General features: G+C 40.5%; 1 protein-coding gene across 1 annotated transcript; it reads right to left on the reverse strand.

Annotated features, from left to right (window-relative positions):
* Nucleotides 1-948: 948 nt before the first annotated feature.
* Nucleotides 949-13,755, reverse strand: ATP6AP2 (ATPase H+ transporting accessory protein 2). Its single transcript, XM_086766475.1, has 9 exons — nt 13,597-13,755; nt 10,901-11,031; nt 8,600-8,728; nt 6,384-6,479; nt 6,048-6,185; nt 5,720-5,773; nt 4,101-4,250; nt 2,921-3,037; nt 949-2,022 (listed from the first exon to the last, which is right to left on the reverse strand). Exons 1-9 carry the CDS (start codon nt 13,664-13,666, stop codon nt 1,828-1,830), a joined length of 1,080 nt encoding a protein of 359 aa, XP_086622601.1. The 5' UTR covers nt 13,667-13,755; the 3' UTR covers nt 949-1,827.
* Nucleotides 13,756-14,214: the final 459 nt, after the last annotated feature.

The following is a 14,214-nucleotide window of genomic DNA, read 5'->3' on the forward strand; positions in this document are numbered from 1 at the left end:
ACCTGAGAGTAACCTGGCACTGGTCATTCCTCCTCCTGACACAAAGGTAATTTTTCTTAGGGTATGGTTTAGTTGGAGAGATTCTACAACTAAGGTACTGCCTGCTTTCTTGCCATGGATCGCGCTTCCTGCTGAATTTCTGGGGTATTGCCTTCCATATTAAGTGATCTCAAAACAGTCAAGAAATTTAAAACATCATATAGACTTTACTGAAAACATTAGGGTTCATGCCTATCGAACAGGATGATAGAGCTGTATTTTAATTGTCTTCTTAATCAAGTTTTGTACAGCTTCATCAGATGTATTTGATTCTCATTAAAATACTGCTAATGCCCAGTAATTAGACTAGACATTCTTGTCACGTCAAAGCTATGCAGAGAATCTGGCAGTGCAACTCTTCCTTGATCTTAATCTGGGTGATTAAAAACAAATGCCATTAAAAGTAATTTAAAGTGATTGTAAAATATACTAAACTTGATTTCCTACGCTTGGCCAAAGGTGCAGCACATTACTCAATTCAACATGAAGCATCGTCCAGGATCTGCAAGACATGAACAACTTCAACCCCTCCAAATCTGACATTCCCAGTAAACAACAAATTAATTCACAGAGCAGATCTTTTCTGGAAGTGGAACACATCTCTTGTAATGGAAAGTTAAGCACATTAGAGGACATGATGATAAAAGCAGTTCCCATTCATGTTGCAGTAGTGCAGAAGAATTCCTTTTACCACAAGAGCAAATGAGAGTTTCTAAAGAGTGGTTAGTTCTAAAAAAGATTCAAGACAGAGATTTACAGCTTCTTGTAACAACACTCACTGTTTGGTTTAGGGAAATTAATCCATACAAGGTGATCTTCCAACATTTGCTTTTGAAGGACAGTTAAAACTGAACGGTTACAGAAGTAGCCACACCTATGAAGTCCCAAAGAATAAATGCATTCCAGGACAACTGTTCTTTGTTTTATTGAATGGCTGAAGCAGGACTATAATCCAGGTATATTTAAATCAAGTGTTGGTCCACTCTTATCAAAAAGAACTGATTTAGGTTATTTATAATAACATCAACACAAATGGAAGGAATATGAAGCATCATAACAGGAACTTTCAAGTGTATGTGGCATTAGACCACGATCAGACTGGTGCTACTTCAATATTTACAGACTCTCCACTATATAGACCAGGCACACTAGTGCTATTTACCTTCAAATCATTAAATTTCTGGGTAACCGATCCTTCTGTCTACAGCTCACATCTGAGCCAACAACACGACATCAAAATGCCATTTGTGCCACTAGAATCATAGTATTTTAGAAATATTTCTGTATTTCATATTTTACTAAAGAATAATTACTATCCTCTCTGAAGTTAACATGTAGCCATTACAAATATTTACATCAGACATTTACAACTGGTTCATAATATACAACACAACAATTTAGCTATTATTTCTAATCTTCCAGTGTAAAAGTTTCAAACAACATCTTGCTATCGTAATTTCAATTTCTCTGTTTTGCACACAGTCACAGGCAGTACAGGCCATTTCAAAAATTCATGTTACATGATAAAAAAAATGGAATGATGTTACTCCAATAACAATTACTTCCAGGATTTTTTTTTTAAACAAGCAGATTTCAATTTCTAAATCCCATCTGGTGCTACTACTAACATTTAAAATAGGCTTGAGAGGGGAAAAAAAAAAAAAAAAACTTAGAAATAAATACACCTTTAAAAAAATTCCACAAATAACCATGTCAGAATATGTTTCCTGCACAATTTAAAGGAGACCTTACTCTTCACCATTTCCTCGCGCTGAAATACAGTGTGGTTCAATCCATTCTTATCTTCTGATTTGTCATCCTATAAATAATGCTGTCATACCCAGGATCCATGTTCCAGAGGTTGTAGGAGATAACTATCACAGCTAAAGCAAGACCTATCATCATCCACAGAATAATGTTGAAGATTACAGAGTAGTTGTAGTTATATGGATAGGCAAGGTTATATGGATTTTCTGTTTCACTCTGTAACAAAGAAAGTAAGTGTATTATTACTTCAAAGATAGCTTGCATAGAAAACACATTCTGACTACATCAAAAATCTAAGCAACCTGAATAGGAGAGATGCATTTTTGTCTAGACAATTCTGATGCTAGGGCACAAAATGCAAAAGTGAGTATGTGACTGACATCAATGGAATCCAAAAGAAAGGGCTGACAGGAGCCTCATGAAATTCAATGAGGATGAACACAAGGTCCTGCGCCTGGGACAGAATAACTCCACGTGACAGCACGGGCTGGGGACTGACCAGCTGCGGACTGATCGTATGGGCAGCAGCTCTGCAGAGAGGGACCTGGAGGTCCTTGTGGACAAGGTGAACAAGAGTCAGCAGTGTGCCCCTGCAGTGACAAAGGGCAACCACATCCCGGGCTGCACCTGGAGTGTAGGCAGCAAGTCAAGGAAAACTACTCTTTCCCGACTCGTGAGGCAGGACTTGCATGCACTACTGTACTGGGGAGAAAACGGCAGAAATGCAAATTTTAACAAGACCTAAGGGAAAAAATTTACACAGTGACAGTGGTTAAGACTTTGGAACAAGCTGTCCAGAAAGGCACTGGGACTTCCAGTCATGGACTTTTCAAGAACTTGGCTGGACAAGGACCTGAGCAGCCTGATCTAACTCCTAAATTAATCCTGCTTTGAGCAGCAGGCTGGAACAGATGACCTCCAGAGGCTCTCTTCAACCTAAATTACTATATGATTAAGTGAAGATCAAGACAGGTAATTTGACATTGTCGCACCTATGCTTAAACCATGGTCAGTATTCTAGTCCTTAAAAAAAATAAATTACGCTCAAGTGAAGAACTGATGCAGTTTGGATCACTTTTAATAAATGATATATAGAAAAACATGCATCTACTACCTGTGAAGACTGGAGAATGGAGCGAGTCTTCCTTGTGAGGGGAGAATTAAATGCCTTTACAGCCACCACTTCTACTACTGCATTCCCGCCATACAGATTAAACATCTCATCTGCAAACTGGAAAAGAAAAAGTGATTTAATTCAAAACCTACACTGTAGCCAGGAATTAAGCAGAGTTTTGTTACCAAGATGTACTAAACCATAAGATTTCAGCTTTAGGAATAGGCAGCTTATGGAAAGTTGTAAAAATTTACACAGTTTTAGAATTCCACTAAGAAAGTGCCAACTTTCACCTGGTTTACAACATCTCTTTAAAACCCCTCAACCACTGTTCATCAGACTGCAGCTAATGACTGTTCTCTGGGCTAAAACTCATTCTTTCATCCCTTTCACAAAAAGCCCATCACCATTCAGTTTCCCAGTTGTATGGCTGTCACTTTCAACAAAATATTTAGGTTCCCAACCTTCCACTGGGAAGTTATGAACCTGAATATTTCAGTCGGGTCCAAAGACTAATATGTCCAGTATTCAAATATATTTGCTTAACTGCAAAGAGGTCAAAGAGCAATGTTTAGAGAAAACAGTTATTTGGCTTAGTAAATTCATGCTTTTACACTTTTCCGTCATGCTTTTAAAACTCTCAGAAGTGTCTGGTCTTAATAAAGATTTTATCGAACCATTACATAAGGCCTGCTAAAGAATTACTTTCTTGAGCATATTAATAGATGAAAAGCATTTAATTATTTTAGAGGCCTGAAATTTAGATTTATAGAGTTTTGTGGGCAAGGGAAAACTAACCACTGTACCCTTGGATATTTTCACATTTCTGAGAGTTTTTGAGAAACCTATTGGTGGTTTTACGTGCAAGATTTTTATTTAGGAAAAAACAAACATATCAAGTCATGTTGATATATGGTTTCAATATATTCCTACTCTTTTATGCAAAATACCTAACGCATTGTAGAATCACGTCAACACTTTCCAGAGTGACAAATTGTAACATTCACTTTTATAACTGAACAACTGCATTTTAAAAACCAAACAAAAACAAGCATTCAAGCCTTCACTTACAAAGTGACAATTCAAAGTAGAAAACAGTCAATAAACTAACTCCTTTGTAGTTAACACAAAAAATTATTTCCTTAGTATTCCTGTGAGTTTTATTAGGTAGAAAGCATACCTTTTGCAATGAGTCTACAAGAATTTGAGAAGCATCCTTGTACTGCTGAGAGTCTTCCCCATATCGTTTTCCAACCTCTTCCAAACCAGCCAGCTCCAGAGAATACAGGTCTGGAGAGTGATCTTTGGCTAAGTGCTTGTGTCGAGACAGCTTTGGCACACCATTGAGGGCAGAAAGAAAGTAATTCGTACACAGGTTACTTCTTAGAAAACACATTCACAAAATCAGTTTGCTGGAACTAATCCAGCCTCACTTTCCACAGTCATATGCCATATTGATGAGGAAGTGGAATTTCTTGCCAACTTAACTAGATTATGTCCACAATTGTTTTTTTTTTTCCTTATTCTACAGAAAAAAAAAAATAAACGACCATCATGTAACATCTATTCCTAACATGAGGCTATATACATGTAATAGAGTGCTCTACTAAAAAGAAACATTATACTTATTCACATCAGAATCCTTGTTCTGCAATTGCCATAGAAATAAAACTTAGAGGAAAAAAATACGTAACTACAATACTTGGATACTACCATTCCCTCCACTGAAGCTGGCACTTGCAACACTGAGTAGGCTGTAACTTCTACCTTGCTGTTGTCCATGTACAGAAGTAGTTTACTTAAGGAGAATCATCTCATTGCCATAAAATCCAACCAATATAATCCAAATTATCTCAAAGGAGAGTAGTGATGTTCTTGCACTTATACAGGTGTGAAGCTGCAGCACTGACATTTGCTTGCACAAGAGAACAGCCTCTGAAAGCAAGGAACTTAACATGTTCCTATCTTCCCATCTACTTTAACTACAGCACTTCTAGTCTGCAAGACAAAACCAAGTTGTCCCGCCTCATTTCCTCAAAAGCCCCACTTCTCTCCACCAGCCCTTCACCTAAAGCAAACTTCCAAGTTTTTCATGACTGTTTCTTTCACTTTAAGTAGCTGAGGGCTTCAGCTTAAAGGACAACACCCCCCCCCCACCCCCCAAAAAAAAAAAAAACCCAAACCCAAAACAAACCCTAAACTACAGCAACAGAACTGTAGCTTCTTAGTAAAAAGATCTTAAGAAGCTTTTTGCTTAAAAAGACCAGAATTAAAGCTCACCCCTCCATTGGAACATTTCTATCACCACCACTATTCACACTACAAAAGTCAGTCCAGTCTTTTCAGATAAAATATTACGGTGATATTTTGAAGTAAAATGGTGGACAGGGCAAAGAACATGTTCTTAACTACCATTACACTTCTCAAGTAAGAAAATAAGGAAATAGCACTTCCTATGTCTTTGGGTATGGTGAAAAAGCAGCTCAGAATTCCCCATTCTCAAATACAAAAGAATCACAGAATCATAGAACGGTTTGGTTTGGAAGGGACCTATAAAGGTCATCTAGTACAATTCCCACCAAAAAACTACAGATTAAGGTTCTCATTCTCTTCCATCAGTGACAAGGCCAACACAAATGGCTTGAGAATGCAAAACTGATGCAACCAACTGATGACATACTTGAATATATATCACTGGTTGCCCAGTGTCCTGGCTATGGCTTCTCTACCTTTTAATAAAATCTCTGAAGTTTGTTATATTAGACGGGGAAAGTGTTTAAAAAAAAAAAAAAATCTTACCAGGCTTGCAATATCATGTAGGACTTGTAGCTCTGACAGAAAAAGCAAGTCAACCTGCAAGAAGAGGCAGGAAGAAAGAAACAGGTATTTCCTTTGATGAAAAGTTAGGGAAGTCTCATTTTGTTGCAAGTCTCAGTATTTTGTAACAGGTTATGTCTGTTACAGCGTCAGAACGTGCTAGAAGGAAATTACTCTTTCAATAGAGGTACTTAAAAAGGAACTTAAAAGATTGGGCTCTGCTAGGCAAAGCAAGTGGGGAAAAAAATGAGGAAAAGCACAAGCTAACTATGAATATTAGAAAAAAGTTCCCACTCATTAAGTTTTTTACCTCATTGTTTCTGCTGAGGGAGTTGAGAGGAAGGGAGCTGAGAATGGAGTTGTCCTGGAATAAGCGGTTTCGCAGTTGGCGCAGTGTGACAGAAAGATCTTCAAATACAGAGTTTGCCTTGCCCACCATGTACACTCTCTGCAGGAATAGCCATTGTTTAATAACAATAGAGGTTAGTTTTTAGTTTTTCCAGTCACATATTAATAATCAATCACACTTGCAATCTCCCTCCAATGCAAAATATTTCATATAATCAACTTGTTTTGCTCCAGCCGCTCAAGTGGAAAGAGGTGTTCTATTTAGAACATCTGGAATCAGAAATGAAGCAATACTCACTTCCTCACTGGGGGCCAGCTGCAAGACCACAGGAGTTTCCTCAGAGAACAAAGTATGAATAGCATTCGCAACACTGTCAAGACTGAAAGGAACAGCCTGGAAGACAAAGTCCAGTTAGATTTTTGGGTAAAATGGGGCCTAATGATATAAAAGGAGATAATTGGCTTAACTACAGAGTCTGGAAAAATAGGACTACCTCGTTTTGAGCAAAGAGTATGAATATTTCCAAAGTGATAACAACAAATAACAGAGGCCAGTGTGCAAAACAAAATGTCAACTGTGTATCTATGAACAGACAATTTATTTGTACATATGGCAGACACAATATGTTTTTAACAACTCCAAGGGGCCATGATTGTGTAATTAAGAGGCTTACTTAAGCTAAGAGTACAGCCTTGTGTATCAGTAAAGCAAGAACAATAAATATAGAAGCAATACAAAAGGGGAAATCAATCTTAATGCAATGGAAATTTATGAACCACAGAGAACTGATGAATGAAAATATACCAGTAGAAAGACCAACTGCTGAAAGACTAAAGAAAAGAACCTTATACTAAGAATAGAAGAAATCCTAGCACGATATTGCACCATTACTGGCAAGCTAAGAAAACCATTAGTTTTTCTAAACACTTCATTCCAGGTTTCATCTAAAAAGATGCAGAATGGCACATTTCCATTCATTAATTAAAAAGCATAAAAATATTTTTTCTAATAAGTTTTAGTAAGTCTGTAAGCTGGGATAATTTGTACCCAGCACTCCTGAACATGGACTCAGTTATATTCATTTGAAAATACTCTTGAATATCAGAGAACCAGTACTTTGCCATTTGGGGCAGCCCATTTGAAGCCATAGCAGGAGTTAACTGAAACAATTAAAGCTTAGGAATATTAATTCCTACTAATGGGAAATAAAGAAAATAGGTATTATGTACACGTCAGAACTTTATCAAAGTTACAAGTGCAGATAACGACTGAAGACTTCTATTAAACAAAACACTAGTCAACATTGTCACTGATGATTCCACAGATTTGACTGAAACAATAAAATGATAAATAATAATTCTTATCAGGAGCACAGCAGTCACATACAACCAAAATGTATGGTATATTGGTGCAAAACAAAGTTTTCCAAGATGGGTAACTAGAAACAACCAGAAAAACAACTTATTTGGAAAGCGTTTGTGAGCTCATACTGAAAAAACAACAGCTCAACATGAAGAACTGGTCCAATACTGCAGCAAAGTGGATTAAAGCAGACAATGTATTCATAAAGGAGAAGCGAGCAGACACTGTACAGCTACAAATATTTTCTAAGTTACTGTGTTCCTTTTAAGAAGTGTATAGATAAAATCGTATGACAGGAGAAGAGGCAATAGGCATAAATTTAAAACCAGGAAATCCTATCTGAACACAAGAAAAACAGTGTGTTGTTTGTTTTTTTTTTTTCACTGAAAGGGTGGTCAAATACTGGCCCAGGTTGCCCAGAGAGGTTATGTAGTCTCCATTTGCGGAGACATTCAAAACCCAACTGGATACAATTCCAGACAGCCTGCACTAGCTGACCCTGTTTGATCGGGGGGTTGGACTAGATGATTTCAAGAGGTCCCTTCCAACCTAAATGATTCTGTTATGCTCTGACAAGTGTGAGAAAAGAGTCTCAGCAAAGACAGACAAGCAAATGTAATGTTGTTTGTTGTTTTCTTTTTGATACAGTATAATCAAATTGTGTCTCAAAGTGCTATGTTTCACTGTCAAGTACTTGAGGAAAACTCAACGATTGCTTAGAGGGTGATACAGTACATCAAAGAATCATCATCATATAAAATGCTATCACAGACACTCAGTTGAAGCAAAAAAAAAAAGTAAAAGTTAATAAATCTGACTATGAATCAATAAGATTGGAAAGCAGTGGATTCTCTGCTTCTTGGTACAAACATATTAAAACTAGATGCCTTTCAAGGAGAACATGGTTTGGTCAAACAAGTTACTGAATGCAAGACATTCATCCTGATGCACCTGGCTGATCTTAAAGGCCTCTCAGCTTGTACATGAGTCTGACTGGATTATTTATCTATACAGCCTGATCCATCATTTGGGGGGAGGGGTGGGGGGGGTGGATATGTGAATGTCAAGGACTACAGTAGAGAGTCATATACTTCTCATTAGACTACAAGAGTCACAAATACCACACAACAGTTCGAAGCATGGATACTCACATTCTCAATAGGGTAAGAAATCCTTTTCACAGGCAACGCCAGCTTGTCTACTCCCTTCACTGTTACCAGCACAGTAGCTCGTGGTCTGTGAAACAGATCACCCACTGCAAGCCCAGGCCACGAAAGATCCTATTACAAAATAGTAAAAAACTTGTATTTTACAGGGAGAAAGAGAGGAGCCCTCTTCCATCATTACAGCAAAATAACTTATTATCTTGTTAATATCTCTGTGCAGGACAGTCTATCGGAAACTTCATGGGGAAGTTAACACCAGAATGCTTTCATCTTCAATAATGCTGTCCCAAGTTAACCGTGAAGAAACGGTTAGTTTAAAAGCTGACAGTAACTTCATAGGAAAGTCTACTCTGAGAAAACATTATACATATTGGATATATTAAGAGTTATGTCCCATAATTAAATTAGAAATATCATAGTCTGTATTTGATAATGAAGGCTGAATTTTAAAAAAAAACAAAGGCACATTAAAACACTAACATCTTGGTATTTTCAGTACCAGAAACAGGAGGGAGAAAGGGAGGGAGGCATCAATCATACCAACAGCCTACTAACGTAAAACTTACAAATTTGCATAGAAATATAAAATGATTCCTTAGTAGCTTACTACTGCAAGGTATCAGTAAAAGCACAGTGAAGGCTACCTGGCTGGTTTATTCAGGCACAAAATTCATCTATTTGGAATGAATTCAAACAGATTTCTCCATTTGTGTAAAAGATATAACTGCTTAAGTTTTACAAAACCAATTTATTTGGATTTTAGAATTAACTGTATCGCTTCAAAGAAACAAAAACCTTCTAAAGCATTATTTTTTAGAATCCTCAATATAACGCAGTAAGAATTCTAAATTTTCTACAGTGCACCTACTGCACTGTCAGTTTACGTTCCTAGACTACTGCTGTGATGTAAACTGCAAAATGAGTGTTTGGGCCCTGCAGTGTCCTCCATATCAGGGCTGGAAGCTGACTACACGGTGATCTCTGCCTTACTGACAACATTGATAACTTTCAATTTCAGGGCTTAACTGAACAGAGAAATGTAAACATTTCCTTCCCTGCCTGCTTCTAGATTTGAAATAATACTAAAAGAGACCTATTTCTAAAGGACGCTATGGACCTATCACAGCAAATGAATTCCAAGCTTTGGCAAAGGCACAGAGTGAGTACTGAAACACTTTTTTCCATTAAAACCACGTCATACCTCCGGATGATCAGTATGCCAAACAAATATCAAGTTTTCAAAATGGGACAAACCCCACTGTTCTGTTGGGTGTCTTTACATGCAATGCACACAGTACCATCTGATGCATTGTTTTTCTTGATAAAATAAAAATATACTTCTTAGGAATACTACTCATAAGAATTTCTGTTACTAGTTTAATGACCAAAAAAAAGCATAATTAATTGACAGGAAGATATTTTCAGACAAATCCCAAAACGCAGACTAAGCAGACCGGCATTCAAATTAGATTTATCAGACCTCTTGCCTAGCCGCAGCATGGAAGAAATGGGAACCAGGCTCCCTCATCGCAGCATTGTGAGAATATCCCAGTTGGCAGTTTGGAGTATCTGTCTGCACACAGACACCACTAGAGACACCTGGCTATTACACTTTCACATACTGCTTCAACAGCCACTCATCCCTGCTGAAGCCCAGAAAAAAATTCAGTAGGCAAGAGTGGAATCAATCCAAGGGCTCCTACTCATGTGCCCTACTTTAAAACGTCACTAAAGCTATCTTCAAAAACCTAATTTGTGAAAACACTACCACAATTTAGGTTTTCAAGTCTCTGGATTACTTCCTAAGTATCCAGTCTGCTTGTTCCTATTAACTACACTCAGCAGACAAGCTTCCTGACCTGACAAAATTCCTGCCTCGTCAAGCCATTTCTCAGAATCTTCAGAGTACCCAAGAGCAGAGTCCTACGGATAGCTCGCAGGCAAGAAGTGACAGTGGTTTCCACAGATTCTCAGCATGTGACCACAGGCAGGGGGGATACAGCATGTAGTTGAGTCTCAAAGGAACTAAAGAACAGCACTGTAGAGACTCTGCAGGCTTGCTTCCTTCTAGAGCTGGTGATTCAAATTAGCCAGCTAGCACAGCCCATTGCCACTCATATGACTGATACAGCTCTATGCTTGGAAATCACCCCTTACAAGTCATACATGCCTCAAGACAAACAGGATGATATTTTATATATTCCAGCACATGACAGGAAGATTTGCATGTTAAGTGAGCAGGTCTGTAGATTTATAGGCGTTTCAAAATCAAGACCTGAAACTTACTTCATCAACAGAAAAGCCCATGGATAATGCAGCTACGTCTGGGATCCGCTCGCCAGGAATGGGCCAACTTCCATCTCGAAAAACAACTGACTGAGGTGATCGTAAGACACTAAATTCATCACCGCATACGCCTAAAGAAAACAAACATAAAAACCTGTTAGAGTTCTTGCAATATTTCCCTTACACAACACAGAAAAAAAAGCACATTAGAGCTTTCATTCCTTCTTCCTCCCTCTCATATCTATCAGTTTATGTAACACAAGTAACAAGAACCAATCATTTCAATGATTTGGAATACAAAACCAGGTTTCTATATAGCAATGATTAAGGACAACAAATCTGCAATAATAAAAGCAGGACAGTTTTTCAAGTAACAGCACAGTACACTTCTGCGTGCTCACTAGGAGGTTGTGAGCAGTGTTACAGTTCAGACTTGGTAAAGCTAACTCTCCGTAGAGCCAGGCAGACTCCAAAATTCTGTTAGCTCACAAGCAGCTATGCACCAACAGGGCTCTGTTTGCTTCCATGACTGTTTGGCATAACACCTCTTTTCATGCAGACAACAGCCTGAGCCACTGAACCCAGAGCTAGGAGGATCAGCAAAGTTTGTCAGTGCTGGCTTAAACAAAGCCCTGCCAGGAACAATCTGGCTTCTACAGAACAGCTCTGGTCTCTCTGCTCTGCCTTCTCAACCACATGACACTGAGAGACTTTTTTCTTCCTTGGATGTGGTACTGGACCTAAGCTGATTGTGTGAAGCCACAATCTGCAACACTTCTTATGTTAGGTTTCCACTTATTTGGGATCCTCCTTCACTCTCTTCCCCATCACATTGAATAGCAAAGTTGACTAAAAGCATATTTCTAAACTGTATCATGATGACAGTAATTTATTGTGTAATGAAGTAAGAGGACTCAATGAAGATACGGGCTTATTTCAGTCTGGCTTCCTTCACTTAAGCACAACTGCAATACTGTGTATACAGACATTCATCTAAAGAAAATTTTAAAACCCATTTGGTGTATATAAGCAGTAACATGCACAATGAAAAACTTCAGACATATACACACATTGCTCATCTGGGGGGATGTTTCTACCAGAAAACTAATCTGATACAAGGCTCAAGAAAATCAAGTAGAAGAAGAATAAATATTTGCAGGCCACCTAAGTTAAAGATCTAATGATATAATCAGTCTGACTACGTGCTTCAAGATTATGTGAATAAGCTAACCTTCTAAAAGAAAGAAGTAGTATATGATCACTGAAAATTAGTTACCAATCCAAGCAGCTATGTACAATAGTTTTCCAGGGCATCTGCAAATCTAAAGGCTATTTACAAAAATAATGCAATAGTAAACTGATATGTTGCGCAGTTATAATCTTCCCTAACATTAATTGAACCAATCTGACCTTCAAGATGCTGTTATAAAGCCTAGATCATGATCCTGCATACAAATGTTGACAGTAAATCTGAGCTATGTTATGATAAACATAGTAAAGGAACAAAGTACCGTGATGGAGGTCAAGGAAGAGTGGCAAAAGGATGAAAACAGGCCAAACCAACAGATATATATGGAGCAGATTCAAGAATTTTTTGTTTTAAAAACTGATACGTAGTCATTAGATGGCCTGCTGTCAATTTCAATGGTGTATCAATCCACATTTTGAAGGACAGAAATACTTACAGACCGATTTCTATAAAAAGGAATTTACAAAATTGCTACAAACATTTTTGCTTAGTCTGTAGGATTTCACATGTTGCTTTAATTTTCCACAAGGCTATAAGACAGTCACACACATAATTTAGGACAAGTTGGCTTACTTGGGACAAGGTTGCTTAGCTGGCTAAATTAGAGCATTACCCTTTTTAACAAATTTTGCCTTGCTAGGCTTTTTCGAGGCCTCAATGAGCAAAACCAAGTTTGGACTTGGGACCCCAAGTCTTTTCCTCAGACGCGCTGTAATTGCTTGACCGTGCTACCCCACTGGGCCACATAAGCAGTGAAGCCTAGAGAGAGAATTCTGAGATGCAATTCACCCTGCAGACTGCTATCCACCCACCTACAGAATACTTTATCAAACTTCTGCCTCTCTGAAGTTGTCCCTCAGTAGAGCTGCGCCTCTCGAAAGCCTCTGTGACCCCGGGCTGAAGAATTAAGGTCTACGGAACTGAAAACTATTTAGTGGGCCTGGAAGCCCTAAGTGCAGATCACAAGCCTGACTCACAACGAATGACAGAAAATCCTCCAGCGGGCACAAAATCCGCACAAGGTAACAAAACGATGCCGATGGCCCCGCACGGCCGTTTCCCTAGGAAGGCGGAGGGAAGCACCCGCAGGAGCTGGGGCGGGTAGGGGAGAAGGGGGGGGGGGGGGGGCAGGGAGCGGCAGCCCTCCGCTCCCACCCCTCAGTCCTGAAGCTGGTGGGCACGCACGCACGCACACGCACACACACACACAACACCCGAGCGCTGCCCACGGGTGGGAGAAGCCCCGGGGCTCGCCGTCGGAGGGTGCCGCAGGCCCCTCCCCCACCCCAACCGCTCGCGCGCCTCTCTCCAACCGCCGCGGCCGGGCCCGCCGAGGCGCGCGGCCGCCCCTTCCCCCGCAACGTCCCTCCGCAGCGGCTACGCGGCCCTCCCCGCCCCCTGCGGCGGCTGGCCAGGCCAGCGCCCCCCCCCACCCCGCCCCGCTCACCGGCGAGACAAGCCGATGCCACCAGCACCGCCACCTCCAGGGCCCAGGGAGCCCCGCCGCGTCGCCCCATGTCCGCCGCGGTACCGGTCCCCGCGCTGTCAGACGCCGTTGGGAAAACGCCGGGCCGCACCACCGGACAGAGAACCCCCAAACGCACCGCCCACTGGGGAGTGCTGACGGACAACTGCTGCAGCCAATCCGCAGGTGAGATTCTGGGCGGCTGGGAGGACTCTGCAGGAGTGACTGACGGAACTGACCATTCGCCAGTGAAGCCCACCCCCCAGCCTCTCACGGGACTGATCGGTCAGCTGAGACGCTGTCCTGCCGGGGGGCAGAGTCTTAGCTTGAGTGGCATCTCCACTTGGCCAATCAAATCGTGAGAGATCTCTACACCATTTTCCTCCCCGCACCATAAATTCAGGTGAGCGGCGCGGAGGCGGAGCCTCCCCGGAGTGAGTTGACGGCTGATTCGGCCAATCGAAGTGTGAGGAATCGGGGCCCTGCCCCTCCCACCGCTGTGACCGCGATGGCGTCCGACGGCGGCGCGGTTGGATCGGGCAGCCTCGGCGCGGGGGGAGGGAAGGAGCGCTGATTGACAGTTAAATGGACCATTCAGCG

This window comes from Chlamydotis macqueenii, chromosome 1 (genome assembly GCF_036417535.1).
Source record: "Chlamydotis macqueenii isolate bChlMac1 chromosome 1, bChlMac1.mat, whole genome shotgun sequence".
Lineage (NCBI taxonomy): Eukaryota > Metazoa > Chordata > Aves > Otidiformes > Otididae > Chlamydotis > Chlamydotis macqueenii.